The 18,854-nt window shown below is 50.0% G+C and overlaps 1 protein-coding gene across 2 annotated transcripts in view; it reads left to right on the top strand.

The window, feature by feature from the left end:
- VWC2 (von Willebrand factor C domain containing 2) overlaps window positions 1–18,854 on the top strand; it is a 103,852-nt gene that overhangs the window by 4,916 nt on the left and 80,082 nt on the right. For both annotated transcript variants that reach the window (XR_006384125.1, XM_044244507.1), the window contains exon 2: window positions 15,874–16,003. Coding sequence is in view for 1 of the 2 variants with exons in the window: in XM_044244507.1 (XP_044100442.1) it covers window positions 15,874–16,003 (130 nt within the window). In the remaining variant the exon portion in view is untranslated. The remainder of the gene's footprint in view (window positions 1–15,873; window positions 16,004–18,854) is intronic.

Below are 18,854 nucleotides of genomic sequence, written 5' to 3'. Positions count from 1 at the left end.
TGGGGGGACCATGAAGTTAGAAGTGGGGTCTGCAAGCTTGTTTCCGTGTTTTCTAGAACTCAATCAGTTTCCACGACTCTTTTGGCTAGTGGGACACCCGTGCGGTCTGTCCACAGGGCTCTCGTAGTTAGCAGGAGCTCTGATTGGCAATTGTGTTGGTCTTTGAGGAAAAAGGGAAACTGAATTATTAATAAGCTCTTGCTCACTCGACCGTCTTCCAAAGCATGGAAGGCTGTGGAACGGGAGGCAGCTGGACAGAGATCCACAGGCGAAGAGACTTGGGGCCGCTGGGCAGTCCCAGGCTCTCCCTGGGTGTCTGACCCATGATCAACCATGAGGCAGGATCTCGTTTCCACAAGTTTAGTAATGAAAACATTCCATTCAGTAATGAAAACATGAAATTTGGAATCAGAGCTCCCATAAGTAGATCTATCACAGTTAGGAAAATGTGGCAGCAGAGAGAAGGACACAGTCATCATAGTTTTCAGTTCCCCAGTATTTATGCTCTTTTGGCGGATGGTCACTTCACAGAAAACAAGACTATTTTTACTTATGTTTGCAAAGAAAATGGTGTCAAGCTGTGTAAGGCTCATGTTCGGAGGTCAGCCCACGACTCCTGCTTAGTTCTGAGTCAGATTTTCTAAATTATGGACATATCAGCTTCTGCCTGTCTGTCCAAAGCCATTTAACCAGTAACAGGTTCTTTTTGTTTTGTTTTGTTTTGTTTTAAATTTATTTGTTTTTTTAAAAGATTTATTTTTATTTATTTGGGAGAGAGGGAGAGAGAGTACATGCACACATGAGTGGGGTGGGGGGGTGGAGGGAGAGGGAGAAGCAGACTCCCCGCTGAGAACAGAGCCCAGTGTGGGACTCGATCCAGGACCCTGAGGTCCTGACCTGAGCCAGAGGCAGGTCAGACACTTGCCTGACTGAACCACCCAGGGGCCCCTAAATAGTAACAGTTTTTTAAAAGGGGGAAGTCTGTGTGCTGTCTCAGGAACTTTCAGATGTGGGCAGATGTTGACCTTTTAAGGCCTGGCAGTTTAGTGACCTGATCAAAGTCGTGGAGCCTAGTCAATGGCGGAACCAGGCTCTGACTCCTAGATTGTGGCCCGGTGATGGCTGTGTGCTTCCAACCATACCGTCTTATGTCGGCGACCAAATGGGGATGTGGTGAATTCTAGGTAGGGGAGGAAGGGACCGCTCCTACAGGTTTAGAACCTGCCCCACATTTGTGTCTAATACATGCTCGATCAGCTTGGCCAAGTGTTTATCTATGTGGATTCCTGCTACATTCGACTCAGGCCATCTAGGACAAAATAAAGGCCTGAGATCCTGTCCTTCAAAGTATGACATCTTGAGTTGCAGTGAGAACAGAAGCACTGAGTTCCAGGAGCTCCCTCAGGGCAAGGGGGCAGTGGACAGCACCATCGATCTCCAGATGTGGGCAAGACCCCAGACCTTATCAGGCCGACAGCAGGCAGACTGGTGGCCTAAAGCCAACTCCAGCCCAACGAGGTGTCCTGTTGGGCCCACCACACATAAGACGTTTCTTTGCCCGTATAGATATTTAACAAATGGGACATTCGTCTACATATCCAGATTGCCAATTTGCTGTCAAAATGGAATGATTCCTAAATGGTGGCCATCTGCCAGAGCTGTGTTGGGCTGCTCCTTTCGAAGGGCATTGGCTCCTCAGCTCCCCATGTCTCCACTTGGCACGATTTACCCTTGGCCTTACAGCCACATAGCTTTGGAACGCCTCTGTGGCCACAGGGGGAGAAATGTCCCCTTAGGAGCCCAGATCCCATGCTGTCATATCCTACCCCTTCAGATGGAGCAGAAAGTCAGCACCTTCTAGAACTTTGAGGACCAAGTACTTACCATCTAAAGACGTCTGTGTGGGCCATTTTCCTGTGGCAGCTTGAGTCCCTGAGCAATTCTCAGACCTCTTTTTTTTTTCCCCCAATGGTACAGAATGGAGAGTATCCTGATTATCTCTCGATTTATGAAAAGTTAATGAAGTGTATGTGAAAGCAGTTTGAACCTACGAATCTCTGAACGAATTAAAAAACAAAAACCAAGAAAGTCTGCAGCTAGGTTAGTGTGGTGTCTAGGTATGTCCTGTTGAGTTTGCATCTTGGGGGAGATGACTATCCCCTTGCAGGGTGTTTGGGCCCTGGCAAGACTTCCTGCAAAGGCTCTCCATCAGGGAGGGGCTCTCTGGGGCTTGCCCATATGTATTTCCTCGGCAGGTGGGGTCTCAGAACCTGATAAATCCCAACAAAAATCTGTTCTTGCTTTTTTTAATTCAAAAACATTGTTTGGGACAAATATTTGCCAAGCACTGGACAAGATGCTGGAGACATAATGACAAGCTTTGGAGTGCTTCCAGTTAACAGGCAGTGACCCGAGAGCTTGTGATGGGCTGTGAGGAGCATCATGGGGCTCTGCGGGGTACACAGGTGGAAACGGCCCATCCAGACTCTGTGGCTGATGGGTGGTTTTTAAATGACTGAGCAATCCTGGGGCAGGTTTCTGGGGAAGAGTTAAGAGTCTGTCTCAAATAGAGCTTGGGTAGAGGCTACAGTTTTCCACCCCAGCCTACATACCCTAAAGCCATCCTTTGTGGTATGGTTCTGACCACATAGCTGGAAATCCAATTTTTTTTTTTTTTTTTTTTTTTTTTTTTTGCTGTTTCTGTTGCAAGCCTGAGATTCTGCCAGCTGGATTTCACTTCTCATTCTATTTCTGTCAGGCACTGGGGTGCGGCCAGGACATGGAGTGCCTTTCGAATCTGCAGAAAAGGATGATGTCAGACAACTGCCCATGGCCCCGCGAGTTCTCTTGGAAGCCCTAGGCCCATAGAAAAGTATAGGGATGGAAAATTAAGATGTCACGTGGGTCTGAGCATTTCCAGAAATGATTTTGCCTTAAACACGATGAGACCACCCCTTGCTTGCCTGGGAATATGGAAGAATGATAGCCTGAACACCTACCGCTTACCAACTCATGAAGTCCCAGATAGCATATACAACCCATTTTCTTAAAAGCACAGCTGAAACAGAAAAAAAAAAAAAAAGAAAGAAAGAAAGAAAGAAAAAGAAGAAAATAAAAGTAAGAGAAATTAATCCCCGGAGGTAGAATCCAGACAGGAAAGTCAGCCTTATAATGGTGGCCATCAGAAAGCAACCCCTGATGCCTGGGACCCAGGCCTTCAATACTCGTGGCCAGGCTGGGGCACATGGCAAGCCCAGGGCCCCAAGCAGAGAGCATCAGATCAGGATGTGACTCATAAGGGTGTGCTCCCCCGAAGAGCATGACCTACAAGGGGACAGTGCAGACTGCCCGCCCCAGAGAGCCTCAGGGCTGAGTTGAACAGACAGGTTTGCTCTGAATATTTGTTGTTTCTAGTGTCCACACTCTCTTACGAGCATGAAGCCTATATTCATGCTTCCCTGAGTGGTCCAATAAAAAGTCCAGGTGAGATATTTTTGTTTAAGGGGGCCACAATTACCTGGCAAAACCAAATGCTCCCAGAAGGAATGCACACTCCATGCAAGCTACAAAGAATTCCCACAAATAGTGTTGCAAGGAATGTGACCACACAATAAAAATCACACACAAAAAGAGGCATCATCCCCAAGGGTCCACCAAGACCAAGGTAGTCCAGTAAGACTCAGATGTTGGGATATAAATGAGATACTTAATACACAAAAATATATATATGTTGAAATAAACTGTATGAGTAAACAAAACGAGCATATTCCAAGTACTAGTCAGTTTTGAAAAGGAGTTAGAACATGTATAAAGGAATGATAGAATAGTTTGAACTGATATTCATGAGGGTTCAATAGCTCGTCAGATAGTTTATGGGACAATTCAGCAAGCCAGCAGATAGATTTGAAGAAGTCTCCCAGAGTGAAACACAGATGTGCAGATGGATCATAGGAAGGAGATGTTTTCATACGTGGAGGACAGGGAGACAAGATTTAATATGGGTCAGATCAGAATTCTGGAAGGGGGTAGTAGGGACTATGGGAGGGGTTATGAGGGGTTAGCACGCCAGACCTTCTATTGGAAAGACTGCCATTCTCCAATTCAGGAATCCCCATGAATCTAAAGAAAGATGAACAAAACGACACCCCTAGCCATATCATAGTGAGATGGCAGAGCACCCAATGCAAGATATTTTCAGAGCAAACAGAAAAGACTTGACCTGCAAAAAAGCAGTAACTTTAGTGGACGTCTGACTTCTTGTCAACAGTGGAAAATCCCAAACAGTAGGAGAACATCTTTAAAGAGCAAAGAGAAAAAGAAAAGTTAATCCAATTTATGTATCCAGCAAAACTATCCTTTAGGAAGGCACCTGAATGAATATATTTTTATTTTTTTAAATTGTATTTATTTACTAATTTATTTAAAGAGTGAGTTGGGGAGGGGTAGAGGGAGAGCGAGAATCTCAAACGGACTCAGCACTGAACACAGAGCCTGACTCGGGCTCTATCTCACAAACCTGAGCCCAAAGCAGGACTTGGATGCTTAACTGACTGAGCATTCCGATCAAAGATATTTTAAAATAGAGCATGCCATCAAACAAATCATTGCTGAAAGAACTTCAAAATGCAATCGAAAGGATGAAATTCAGGGAGGAGGAACGTGACCCTGGAAGCTAAGCCACAGAGCTAAGAGGGAACAGAAGAAAACGTTTTGCTCACTGAAGTGTAGACCCCTGGTTTTCCACTGGGGGTCATGTTGAGGGGACGTTTGCAATGTATGGGAACATTTTTGGTTGTCATAACTGGGGTGGGGTGGGAAGGTGGTCTCCAGGCTGAGTTTTGAGTTGGGAACTTGATCCTTGAACAACTACGAAATGCCATTAGATAAGATGTAAATGTTCTTAGAAAAAAGTTACTGTGGGTGGCCCAGCTAGCTCAGTCTAGGCTAAGTCATGCCACAGATGAGCAGTTCCAAGGGCCCTTCCTGCTTTCCAGGGCTGTTGGTCACAGATGCTGCCAAGTTCTTATGGCCGTCCACTAGGTAACTCAGAAATAAATAGTATTGTCTTTACCAAAATCTACCACATGGACTGGTCCATATAGACTGGACCTTCTGTATGGTCCTTTTGCTATCCCCATAGGCTGACAGGCTACACTAATGTATTTACCTCGTTCAGCTTTAAGAACAGTTTCTGACTTAAATTTGACTTTCAAATCTCATGTGACTTTGAAAAAGTTATCTCAATATCTCCGTAGAGGCTTAAAGCAGATAAGACACAAACTTAGTTTCAAACAAGCCATGACTCATTTATTAATTCCCATTTAGGAGTTAGAAGCGATAACTGTGCTCCTTGGTCACACTTTTGAATAGTTGACAGTCCTGGGGACACAGGGCCGTCGGCCAGTGGACAAGCTGTCACAGTGGCATCTCTGTCCCCACAACCACAGCTGCAGGGAGTTCTCAGGTGGCCCGGATGCAGCGGTCCCTTGTCTCACAGGCAAGCCTCCCCTGTGCACCTGTTCCTCGACCCACTGCTGGCTTCGCCGTGTCACACACGCAGACACATCAGGGGTGCGTGGGTTGGAAGAGAAAGAAATCGCACAAGGCCACTGCCTTTCCTTGGGCCTGTGCAGAGCAGGGAGGCAGGTAGCCTGAGGGATGAGCTGTGCTGTGACGTCAGCCTCTCGGCTTAGGTCACTTCCCACTGGTGGCAGAGATCCCCTCTTGTCCCCGTGGCTCCCAGGACACCAACGAAGAAAACTCTTCTTGCTCTTAGTGACAGCACAGGGCAGCTGCCACAACTTCATGGTTAGCCCTCAGGTGCCACATTGCCCATGCCTGAGCCTAAAGAGGATGTTTCTTATGAGAGAGCCCTGTGGCATCTTCTCCACCCAAGCCGAAAAATCCACGGGAAGGGACTTCATTCACTAGAGAAGCAGCTGGCAGTGTCCTGTTGTGATTCTAGGATCCTCTGGAAGAGGCTCAGATTCAAGAGGAATGCAGGGCCACTGGTGTGAGCTGACAGTGCCCCCACCTGGGCTTGGGCCCCAGCACCCCCTGGGTAACTGGCTGCTGACACATGCCAAACGGAGCTTCAGGGCCACCAGACTCTGACCTCAGATGCTGTCCAGACGGGTGCCTGCATGGCCACCTGATAGTTGGGGAGGGTGAGCCCTGTTCCTGAAACCTGGCCAGCTTTGGGCAGAGGAAATGGACACCTTCCTTTGGTTGTCTTCATTCCTCCCCGCTGAAGATGAGCGTTATACTGTTGTCTCAAATGAGGAAGGCCAGAAGGAGCAGCACAGTTTAGTTTTCTTCTGGGGTGAGAGTGTGTGTGTGCATGTGAGGGTGTGTTAGGTTGAGGTACGCCTCTTCATTTCAGTGCATTGTTGTTTCTATTTTTTTCTAATTTGTCACAGTCCCCACCATTCCCTATTAGGTGCCTCATTCACCACCTTATTTCCTTACCTGGCAGGCCCCTGAAAAATGTTGAATTTGTGATCCTTGGGAGAACCAATCACATGTTATGCCCTCATACCCACCTTTTAAAAGCCTCCACTTTGGAAGACATTTAATTCCAGTCCTTTTTATATTAAGAGAGGACCAAGCTTTCTGCTCAGGGATTACTTTTCACCCTTTACTCCGATTCTAAAACAAGAGGCTTTCAATCTTCCCATTTTTAAAACAGAGAAGTTTGGCTTTTACAACATTTTTCACAGGGTCAGTATCGACCCGGTCTGCCCCCAGGCAGGGGGGAGAGCCTCATAGGGAACATGTCCCTTCTCTTAAGGGCTCAGTTTAGGAATCTGTGAATGAGCAGAGCTTCTGTTAAAAACCTTAGCATCACCAGCTGCTGGGGTGAGTGGATAGGGGCCCCAGGTGGTTCTTGAGGCCTGCGGTTGTGGTGCCTGGTCTCTCCCTGCCCTGCTCTATGTGCAGCGGCTGGGGGCTGAGGCACCACGAGTACGCGTCTCCCTCCACCACAGAAATGGATAGACACATCTCTCCATTGTGGAGGCTGGGAGTGGGGATCTGGTTCTGTTGAGGCTCAAAGATGGCCATATCCACCTGTGCTCTCCCACAGTGGAGAGAAAGCCCAGAGTGATCCCCAGGCTCCTCCTTTCCTTCGAAGGACACTAATCTCACTTAGGCTCCTAGCCCCCCCAACCTCAGCTCCTGACATCCCCACCTCCTAATACCATCTCACTGGGGGGTGAAGGCTCCAACCTATGCATTTTGGGGGGAACACAGACGTGCAGTCTGTAACAGAAGGCCAGACTCTTTGTTCTTCTTTGGATCTGACCATGTAGTCAGGGCATTCCAGAATGTTCCCCAGGTCTGGATCTTTAGCCCAGAAGGAATAACCTTCTTCGGTTTTGTCAGCTGTTCAACTGCTTGCCGCAGAGCGAAAAACGCCGTGTAGACGCTGCCGGCATCCTTCCCCGCTCTCTTCGGTGAGATCCCACATGCTCTGTATTAATCTGAGGGACTTCGTCACAAGAGGATTTGAAAGGCGTCCTTCGACAGCCGGTCTTGCCACAAGCTAAGCCGTAAAGAAGGAAAAGTCATTCTTTGATGTGGAGTTCGGTTGTCAGACTGTTGCTCTGTTGATCTGTTGAGCGGTAGGTGGGGCGGCTTTCTTCCCAACACTGGAGACCTGACAGCTTCTGGGGACAGTTCTTAATTAAGTCCCCTTGTGTGCAAATCCGCTCTCTGACAGAGAGTGGAAAGACAAAGAGAACAAAAACACAATCTTTCCCGAAGGGCACAGGAAGCAGAAGTTTTCTGTTGCTACAGGGCCAGTGGCTAGTTTGGGGGGCTGGAAGGGGACTGAGGACAAAACCCCATTAATTTGGGGTGCAGAAAAGAGGGCAGAAAGGCACGCAGGGGTCCGGAGGCATCCTTGCTGCTCTGACTGGTGGAGGGAGCCTGGAGAACAAGGGCCAGCAGGTGCCTCAGTGTCCCTGCTGGACCCTACTGCTGTCCTGTGTGGAGACAGAGCTTTGCAGTGCCTTGGCTGATTTAATAAGAAGGTTTCAGGTAAGGAACCAGAGGTAACCTCAGAGGAGGATTTCGTTCCAGGTGACAGCACACAGTCCCTTGTCCCAGGATTGTGCAGGGAGTCGGGAGAGGCAGGAGGATGAATTCAATGAGCTCACGACAATCGCACATGAGTGGCCTGGTGGTCCGTGACCGGACCCTGCGTTCAGGCTGCTGCTGAGACTTGGGTGTAGTCCTTGGCAATGCACCAGACGTGTGGGTGTGTTTCGTTTGGGGACGGGAGAAGGGGGGAGGAACCACAGTTGAAAGGCAGCAGTCCCGAGTTTTTCTCCAGCTGCCAAGTAACACAGCTCCGGGCCGCCGGAAGCTGGTAAGACCTGGTGGTTTACACAGAAGCGGACTCCGATTTCCCTCCGATGCAACTTGCTAACTACTAAGGGTGACGCCAGGCCCTTTGGAAACAGGCTCAGCTGCTGGAAAGGACGCTTCCGCCATCTGGTGATCAAAATGTGACAGTGACTTTTGGGGAAGCTGCTTGTCATCCCCAGCAAAGACTGCGGTTAGCCACCTGCCTTTTTGCTTGGTGTCTCTGGCAACTTGGGGCTTAATTCACCGTCATCAGATTAATTCCATAACAGGGTCCGGATGTATAAACAAAACGCAGGTTTTGTTTAGCTTTTGGAGAAGTCCTTCCGTGCTGTGGCTCCCCACATCTGCTGGTGGTGGAAAGCGTGCTCCTTTGAGGTCTTAGGAATCTCATCATTTGGGGGTAATTACTCAGCATTTCCAAATCTCCCCCCTTGGAAGATGTCTCTCACCTTCTTTTCGTCTCCACTAAATGGTTCTGGGAGCTCATGTAGCCCCATGACAGGGGGAAGGGGTGTTGTGCTGCCTCCTGGGGCTGTGGCTGTGGGCTTCCTTTCTGCTCCCTGCAGCTGCCCCAGCCCCGAGCTCTCAGGATCCCTACTAGGTTGTCTGGCTGTAAAGCTCCTCCCTGTCCTTATGGCCGTTCCTCTTCTCTACCTGTCCCATCCTCCTCACCTTCCTTAACCATCTTCCCTCTTTTTCCAACTAGAAACCACAACTTCGTCTCAGTATTTCTTACTATGCACCTGCAATTCTCAGCGTCTGTGACTTTCTTCCTTCTTTAGTTTCTTTTTTACTTATTTATGCCTCAGCTCCCAAGCCACATGGAGCACTGAGGCGAACAGTAGATTTTTTCATATCTGTCCTCGACATGCAGGATTCCACAGGGCAGGGGGCCGGTGGGGTTGCACAGAGGATGAGAGCTGGTGATGGGACCCAGGGAGGACAGTCCTGGTGTCACTGTCCCAGGACCTGTGTGTCCATCATCCAGTCTGCAGGATGCACGAGTCCAGACCTTGTATCTTCCACATTCAGATTTGAAAAGAAGTTTGTGCATCGCCTGAGTAACAGAATCTGAACCCCCAGCTGCTCAGTACAAATTTGAGCTCTTTAAAGGCAAACCTGACCAAGAGAACAGTTAGAAAATCTGTAGCAGGAAGCACATGTGACATCTGTCCACTGGGCTCGGGACTCGACTCCTGCAGAATCTGGAGGCTCTGCTGTCTGATCTCAGGCATGCAGCGAGGTCCTCAGATCCCATACATGCTTTTGACATTCTCAGGTCCCTTCTGCGAAGTTGCTGCCTTAGTGTTCACATTGCGCTGGCGACCGAACCTTCTCTTCCATGTGTCCTCCAAATCCCAATCCCTCTTAGTGGAAAGATTTGTCCTCCTTCCCTCGTCCCCAGATGTGGGTGTCTGATCCTGGCGCAGCTTGTGGGGTGCTGAGCCAATTCCTACTGCAGCAAAGCTGTAAATTTTATTTTTTATTTTTTTCATCATGTGCCATGCAAGTTCATTTCAGCTCTTCCCAGTTGTCTCTTTCTTGACTCCTTCAATATCTAACGCGCCTGGATATTTGCACGGGAACAGTCACTGTAACAATCCCATACGCGACGGACACATGGCCCTACTATTGAGGTGTCCTGAAAGGAGCTGCTGGCCCACTTGCAGCCTGGGATCCGGGCCCTCGGTGCCGAGGGCTTTGTGCTCTAAGCTAAGTGCACCTGGGAAAATTCAAGGGATTTGGAAGGAAGGGAAGCACGGGGAAGGAGGAAGGGAGAAGGAAGCCCAGAATTCAGCGTCCTTTGTTTTCATGTGAATCTTACGTGTCATTGCAGTGTCCCAACAGTTTGGGGATTATTAGTGGGACACCTCTGCTGATGGGTGAAACAGAAATAGGGAGAAAATTTTATCCGACGGTGAAGGTTTTCATTGTGAAGGTTCTACGCTACTAGCTCCTCTTCTCTTTCTTCTCTGTGTGGAAATTAAGCCCATCTGTGAAAACCCTACAATTGTTCGGGAATGTTCTGCCTTCCACTTGTCTGTCCCTAAGGAAGCGTCTGCACCCAGCCTGGAATTGTCCCCTGGCCACGAGGAGCACATGCATTTCATGGCACGGGGCTTTCATGGCATTTCCTCCAGCAATCCCAGCAGAAAGTTCCAGATCCCAGTATAGCAGAGGTTGCCATGTAGGCAACATGGGATTCAGGGGACGCACAGCATTGTCTGCCCCCTCCCCCTGCCAGGGGCCCTTTGTGGCAGCATATAACAGGAGGGTGAGTTTAAGTGGATTTGAGGAGAGCAGGTGGGTCTTCTGGTGTGTGATGTGAACCTGATCTGTAGGAAGGATGGAGCGAGCTTGTGCCTTCCAGAGTGGAAAGAGATTTGGGCCATGGACAAGACCAGGATTCCCTATTCAACATGCTTTCTGCAATATTTCAGAGCCTGGTACTTCTCGTGGTGATAATGATTATAATCACAGTTGTAAAATCATACAAGGCAGCGTTTCCTACAATCGGTGCCTCACTGCACCTGAGTTCATTAACGTAAAATATAGGTGATAAATGGGAAGCCATATGTAATCCTCGCTGAGACGTGTCCCGCTCAACCTCTGTCCCCCTCCTGTAGAGATCTTCAATCTGTACGTATGGGGCACTGGATTTCAGCAATATCCATTTAAGCAGGCGTCATTTCACATTTGAGAATCGTCCCACTAAATGACGGTTCCTGTTCCTACTTCTTTGTTAAGAAATAGGCGCAATCATTACTTTATGGTCCTTATAGCCAACACACATGTGATGGAGATATGCGGATAATTATCGAGCATTATGAGGGTCTAATTACGAGCTGCCCTCAAGGTAATAGCACTGGAGCTTCTGCCATGCGTTGTGTTTACGGTGGTTTCGCCGAGCACAGGCTGGAAGGGACTTCCTTCACTGCACTGCCTCAGGTTGGAGGGGGACCTTCTCGGATGCACATTGAAGATGACCACTTGGCACAGTAAGGCAGGCCAGCGGCCCTGGATCTGAGGCTGGGCCTGGGGTGCTTGGCCTGCTGGCAGTCGTGCTCACCAGCCCAGCTCCCGCCTGTGTTCTTACCTTCCAGAAACATGGTGGAAGCGGTATTTGTCAGTCTGGTTTCAGGACAGGGGTGATTGCACGAATCCACAGACCTTGTCTCGCTCCCGGTTCCTATTCTCTTTCCCCAACACAAGTCCTGTCTCCTCCTGGCTCGCGGGGTGTGGGGGGGTGTTTCTCGAGAATGGGGACTTTTCCTCACATGCTGAGCTGTTCTTCTAGGCTGTGTGTTTAAATCCTGTCTATGGAGAACCGGGGTTTGTACCCGGAGGATTGCAGGTAAGGGTGTTCCCGTCAGAAGGCTTGCCATCCAGGATGTAGGCTGTGACCTGCTAAGGAGAGGGGCTGCTGTTTCAGAACGAGGTGACCCCTGCTAAAATATCTTTGGGGGACTGAACAGCGTGGGAAGCAGAGAAAGGATGGCCTTATCTGACTGCAGGAATGCAACTGGCAAGTTCACCTTGCTGGTCACAGGCGCAGTGATGCACGGGCATGGTCAAGTTTAGCTTCCATGGCGGGATGGAGAACATGGGGACGGCGGGAAGCCATCTGGTGCTCGTGCTGGCGCGTGAGGACTCTGCAGCTTTGGGGCTGCTCCGACCTGGTGGCTACAGTCAGAATTTCCTCACAGGGCAGCCAAACCTCCACCAGAGTCCGGCTGCTGGAGTCAGCTGCCTGCACCTGCTGCCGCGGGTGGGGGGGGGCAGGGACTCCATCCATATGTGGCTTAATGAAGTGAGCCAGAAAGAGGGTTATGGGCACCCGGAATGCCAGATGCACCCCATGACTGCTGACCCAACCTCTGTATTGAGGCCACAGCCCGTGCTGGATCCTGGGCTGTGGCTTCCTGTCTTCTGGGCAGCCCCCACATCCCCATCTCAGTCACGGGAGGGCCCCGGCAACTGCCTTGTAGAGGAGTCAGCTCTACGAGGTCTGTCTGCGACAGACCCAGGGACAACGCTTGCATGGGAGTCGGGGGTGCAGGGGTGGGGTGGGACTGGCAGCAGGGAGAACAGCTGTCCCGAGTGCAGCGGGGTGCTGTCACACCTCCCTTTGAGATGCTGTCACACCTCTCCTTTGTGACGTGGTGACACTGAGCTCATGTGGCTGTGACTTCCTGGTCCAGCCACTGAGTTGACCTAGGTATTTGGAGTGGTGGCAATGGCAGTGGTTTGCACTTTAGTGAACTTTCCTGCTCCGTATGAGGCACTGGTGGGAAATAAGGTGATGGACTTAGTGAGGGGAGGAGCCTGTTATAACTGTGCTTCTGAGTGGAGAGTGGGGTGAAGCCTGACCCTCGGTGATCAGAGCTAGACATGCACAGAGGGGCAGAGGGGCTCAGCTGGAGTTCTCTGGGGTTGGAATGCACCCTCCCCCCATGCCCTGGGACCTTGCTGCCAATGGGAGACTGCCATCCTGGGCAGGCAGTTCCGGGAACTGTGGTCAGATGGGGAGCTCTGACTCAGGGCAGGCAGGAAACCTATGAACAGGGTGTGGGGGCCTTTGCCCAGATGGGACTGCAGTGGCCACGGTGTTCTCTGAGCAGACGGGCAGGGCTTGGCCACTTTGCTCTGTGTGGGACTCAGCAGAGCTAGAGCTCTTTGACGAGGGACAGGAGCCTGGTGTGGGGTGTGGTGAGGACGGGCAGAGCAAGTGGCAGGAGGTGAGGCCTGAGTGTGACACTCTTGTTTGTGGTGGTCCCGCTTCTGAGCCTCAACTTATATATACATTTTTAGATTGATTGATTGATTGATTGGAGAGTGAGAGAGCAGGCAAGCAGGGGTAGAGGGAGAGAGCGAATCCCAAATAGACTCCATGCTGAGCACATGAGACTCCATCCCAGGACCCTGAGATCATGACCTGAGCTGAAACCAAGAGCCTGACATTTAACTCTCTGAGCCACCCAGGTATCCCTCAAACTCCTGTTTTTGAGACATGAACCCATCTCCAAAAAGCTGAATCAGGGTTTCTCAGTGTTCTATGATAGCAAAGTTCCCAGCAGAACTTTTGATCAAGTTGCAGAATCTTTCCAAAGGGAGCAGTCAGGGCCATGGGCATGCACCGTCCATGCCTCGCTCTCTGCGTGGACACGGGGAGGTCGTGGAGCCAGGAGCAAGAAGGAGTGTTTGGTTCTGGGCTGTCTGGCCCAGGATGCACTCCCTCATGTGGGGAGCTACAGGGTGAGGCCGCCTCCGGTCCTGTGTCCTAGTGTCTGCCGTCTTTGGGACTCACGTCTGCTCCTTTGTGGTTTTTCCTGGAGCTCCCCTCGGGGACAGCCCAGAGACCTGGTCTCCCCTTCTGTCAAATTCCCAAAGCAGAACGGGGCTTTTTCCTGCATCCCCACAGCGCAGGCGGTGTGGGGGTGGTGTCAGGCTGTGCCCCTTTCTGGAAGACAGACCCCAGTGATTGTTGACCTTTTTGTTCCTTTTGGACTACCCTGCCCTCCAGATGGAACTGTCCTCACCTCTTCTGGGGCCGGGGGCCTGGCTCCGCACCATGGACCCTGCCCTGTCTGTGCTGTGTGGCTTCGATCCGACACTTCACACTGAAGGCTCGGACACACAATGAACTGTGTCTCTTGCAACTCAAGGTCTCTCCTGTTAAAACTCCAGATCCTTTTCTTTCCTGCTCGCTAAGGCAATGCAGCCTTGACAGAAGGATGCTACAGGCTGACAAAGGAGTTAGTGTGGGCAGAAAGAAAAGAGAGCAGCAAAGAACAAAGTTTGTGACAGCATCATGAGAGCCTCACGGTGGCCACCGTGTTCCTGGAAATCGTGCCTTGTGTTGTTGCAAGACTGGCAGCAGCTTCTAAGGCTGTCCTGCACACCAGCTCAGAGCGTTACCCTGGGCCGCTCTGAAGTCTCACAGATGCATACTCACTCACTCTACAGGCTCGTGTGTACACACACACACAGTCCACACACCCATACACACACACTCAGACAAACTCCATACTCACAATACACACTTACTTACACATACAGTCACTCACACCTATAAACTGACACACATACACTCTGACAAACCCCACACTCACAATACACGCACACACTCTTACACATAGTTACACACTCACACACATACACAGGCTCACATACAGTCACACACATGCACTCACAGTCACACGTACACACACATACAAGCACACAGTGATTCATTCTCACACACTCACACATACACCTAGTCACAAACTCACACACTGACACACACAGTCACAAAAACACACACACACACAGTTACAAACTGACGTTCACATACTGACACACTCACACCCACACACACTCCAACAACTCACACATATACACATGCAGCCACTCACACACCTACACTCACAAACTCACACACATACACACGCACACACGCACTCACACTCACACAGATAAGCCTCAGCCCTTGCTCCCAGCCAGACTGACTGAGGGCTAGAGCTGGACAAAAGACTAAGTTTTAATAAAAAATGAGCTTCTGTTTCATGAAATAACCAGGGTATTTGGTAGAAATTTGGGATCTTAAATTTGGCTAGACGAAGGAGGTGTCCGTGAGTGTTATTTGTGTTCTCTCCCTTTCAAGTGCTGGTTAGTCAGGGTGTGCTGTGCAGAGCGGAGCACCCAGGACCCCCCAGTCCAGGACGCTCTGCCTGACCCCCCCCCCACTATCTTTAAAGCGTCTATTTCCACATGGTGGCTCCTGCTTCTGACTGCTGTGTCCCCATGTGCCATTTCTGCTTTGTCCTGGGTCAGCCCCATGGACAGTCACTCTAGTGGTGATTTCCAGGGGGGAAAAAATCATCTACATCACAGCCTGCGTGTGGCCGTGGCCGATGGAGTTGGTGTCATGCAACCCTTCTAGGAATGCCGTCATGCTTGATGGGAATGACCCGAGAGGTAGAATCTGGGCCAGCTGCCGGGCTGCAGCACAGAGAAGGCCCCCGCTCACTCAGTGGCAGAGGGAGGGCCCCCTGGAGGCAGTGGGGGAGAAAAGGAAGACCTGCTGGCTCTGGAATCAGGCCCCTTGGCAAGCTGCCTGCCCCCGAGTCTGCTTCCGCAGCAGCACACTGGGCGAGGGTTTGGTTGACTGCTGCTGTGAGGGCTCCCTGAGGTTGCCTTCAGCCACCTCTTGGCTAGGTACCTCCTTCCTTCACCCGGTCCCATCCCCCTCTGCTATCTGCTCGGCTCCTGTGTGGCGGTGTCCCCGACTAGCTGGGTGGCCCCGGCAGAGCTGTGCAAAAGGGGCTTTCGGAGGGAACCCCGCTCTGCTCCAGCACCCTGGCTCCGCACTTTGCAAACCACGGGGATGCATCGTGTTTGACACTCCTAAGACACTCGGGCGTCTTCACAGAAGATCCTGGGATGGCGGAGGGTGGGGGGGACCTGAGTTTGTCCGGGGAGGATGGCGGGAGGTCTGAGCCTGACCGTGGGCTTGTGTTGCAGGTGTCTCCGTGTGAACGGTGCCGCTGCGAAGCCAACGGGGAGGTGCTGTGCACCGTGTCCGCGTGTCCTCAGACAGAGTGTGTGGACCCCGTGTACGAGCCTGACCAGTGCTGCCCCATCTGCAAAAACGGTACGTGAGGCGAATGTGGAGCGTGGGGCGGCCTCCCCCATGCCGCCTGGGGGTTCACCCCAAGTTCACGGTCTGCTTCGTGGAGGATGAAAGATGTGTGCATGTGGGTTCGAACACGTGTCTGCACACCCTCATGACTGCACCACGTAGCCGCTGGGCCCTGGGGCACACTCGGGAGCCCTTCTGCATGGAGGTGTGGTATCAGTCCCCGTGTTCCACAGACTGAGTCAAGAAGTGCTTTGGGGAGAAATTTCCATTTCCAGAGCGAGGAGAGTCACTTATTTTCATTTAACTCTGTTTGTTCTTGCAAAGCAGTTTCTCTCTTTCCAAGACAAATCAAACATGCTGGTTGGGCTCATTTACTTTTCATTACTAAGTGAATTAAACTTGGGACGTAATTGAATATTTTTCATAAGTAAATTAGGCAGGAAGAGCACCCCCTCTCCAGTGAGAGCTGGTGTTAGATCAAAAGCCTCATCTGGTTTATGGAAAAGAAATGGCAGTATGTCCTTGATCATAATTTAGAAAGGGAGAGCGTTTCCTCATCCTGAACAATGAGAATGACTTTGTACCTTAAAGTACTGAGTGCCGTCCTGGGCATCACATTTTAAGAGGGTATATGACAAGAGTGCGTTCCCAGGGACAGTGGGCTTCGCCGTGATGGCTCTCGAGGGAGGCTTGATGAGGCCATTGGGTTGGAAGCAAGCTGGCTCTGGATTCACCTCTTCAAGAGCTTGAGTCCCTTCCCTGCAAGAGGGATGTGGGAGGGGAATGTCTGCGTGGCCACAGTACATGGTGCTAGGACTCAAGGCCAAAGCCACAAATTGGCTCAGAAAGATGAGAGCGTATCCCTGACCTGAGGACTCCGAAGAAGGAGGTGGTCCACTGGTCACTGCGGCGTTGCTGGACCACGCAGGAGGCCCTGAAATGTGGGCTTTGTAGGTGGCAGATGGTAACACAGGGGCTATTGTTAGAGTCTGGGGGGATTCGGAGTTTCCACAATCAAACTTTTGTGGGCCGTGGGGTGCCAAGGATGCCCTGCCTGCTCGAGGTACAGGCAGACACCAGATTTCACCACGACTGTAAATAAACAGAAGAGGGAATGTCACTAAGTTTCCAATGTAAGTTTCCAGTGAAAGTGGAAGAAGGAAGGTCCCCGAAGAGCAAGCTCACCACAGCTGGGGTCGGGGGGTCACCCTATGAGGCTTGGCTTGTGCAGTCCGAGAATGGACCGTGTCAGAGCTGTCGGGGAGTGTATCTGCTGTGGGGTGGGCTGTTCCGTGCACACCCATCGTGAAGAATGGAAACCACAAGGCATGATTCCATGAGACTGAGATGGAGGGAGTTTCTGAGCAGACTTTACAAATAAGGTTTCCCCGCCAGCTATGGGGTGGGAAGGACATCAGTTTGCCTTTCTTTGCAGGTGTCAGTTAGGACTAGCAGAATGGAGTTGGGCTGGGGAAGGGAGGGGAGGTAGAGAGGCCAGCAGCCCTTGGAGGCGTGTGGAGTGCTGCGAGCCTGCTGAGGAACTGGTGAGCTTGTGGCGTCCCTCAGGAAATCAGGGTGGTTCCTATCCAGGTCGCAGTACCTGCCGGTGGGCAGGGGAGTGCACTGCACAAGAAACCTCTCATGAAGTCAGGCTATTCAGTAGAAGGCTCAAATGTGGGGTGCTCACATATTTGGTTATTTTAAATATCCAAGATACAGTGTGTTTTCTCTTAAGAAGCACGGTAAGAAACAATGTTTTGGCATTTGATAGGGTGTCTTTGGATATTTCCAAAAATTGGGAAGATGTGGTTTCAGTCTCTGAGGAAGTGCTAGTCCTTGAAACTGTATAGCTTCCAAACCCACAGAAAAGTTGAAATCCTTGTACAATGAACAAGTGTAGACCTTCCACTGCATTTACCTATCGCAAATGTTTTGCCATTTTCGCTGTTATCTCTTTTGGTCTCTGTCTTTGTCCCCACATTCCCCCATCTCTGTATATAACCCAATGCCATCAGCACATTTCTTTCTTTGTTCGTTCCCATCATAGAAGCTGGAGACCTTCTATTTATACCAACGCCAGCATGAAGCCTACTGAATAGAGTTCAAGACTTTTTTTTTTGCAGTTCTGTTTGCTCTTAGGATTTATCCCAGTTAGGGTAGAGAATCAGTGAACTATGATTAGAAAGTATCTGGATTACTTCTTTTTTTTTTTTTTTCATCCCCAGGATATTGATTTCATCACTGAAAGTTTATACCCCTTTCTCTCATACCCCAGCCCCTCCCCTGTGACAGTCACCTGTTTGTTCTTGAATTAACTCTTTGTTGGTGTGCATATGCTAAAATTTTAAGGATTCTTACTTTGAGAGACAGCACTGGCTGGAAAAGAGCAGGATTTGGGGGATGGCATATTAGAGATTCTTAGAAGAAGCATAAATATTTTTTTAAAAAAAAACAGATTCAAGAAGGATTACAGATTCAAGAAGGATTTGTATTAAAAGGTTTTGATCCAATTATGTCAAAACATCAACAATTTCTTATTTTCAGGAGTGCCAAGGAGAAAGAAGTTTAAATGAGCCTGATCATATACCATATTCACCAGATGGAATGGCTTTCTGCTGCCTGTAGTATTCTGACCCTGACAGGATAAATGGTGTTTTGAATTCTTACCAAAAGATTGGTCTGAAAATGAGAAGAATTTCTATGGAATGTGAATGCTCTGTAGTAATTAACTGAGATTAGCAAATAATTTATGGTAGTCTATCTCTGCCCCCCACCCCCGCATGCACAAAACAATGGTGTCATAAGAAAATACTACTAGTGGGCTCACAGACTGTAGACATCAAAACCAGTGCCTTACTGAAAA

Source organism: Neovison vison, chromosome 4 (assembly GCF_020171115.1).
Source record: "Neovison vison isolate M4711 chromosome 4, ASM_NN_V1, whole genome shotgun sequence".
NCBI classification, from domain to species: domain Eukaryota; kingdom Metazoa; phylum Chordata; class Mammalia; order Carnivora; family Mustelidae; genus Neogale; species Neogale vison.
Note: the sequence above shows the minus strand (reverse complement) of the source record. Positions and strands in the feature narration are given on the sequence as shown.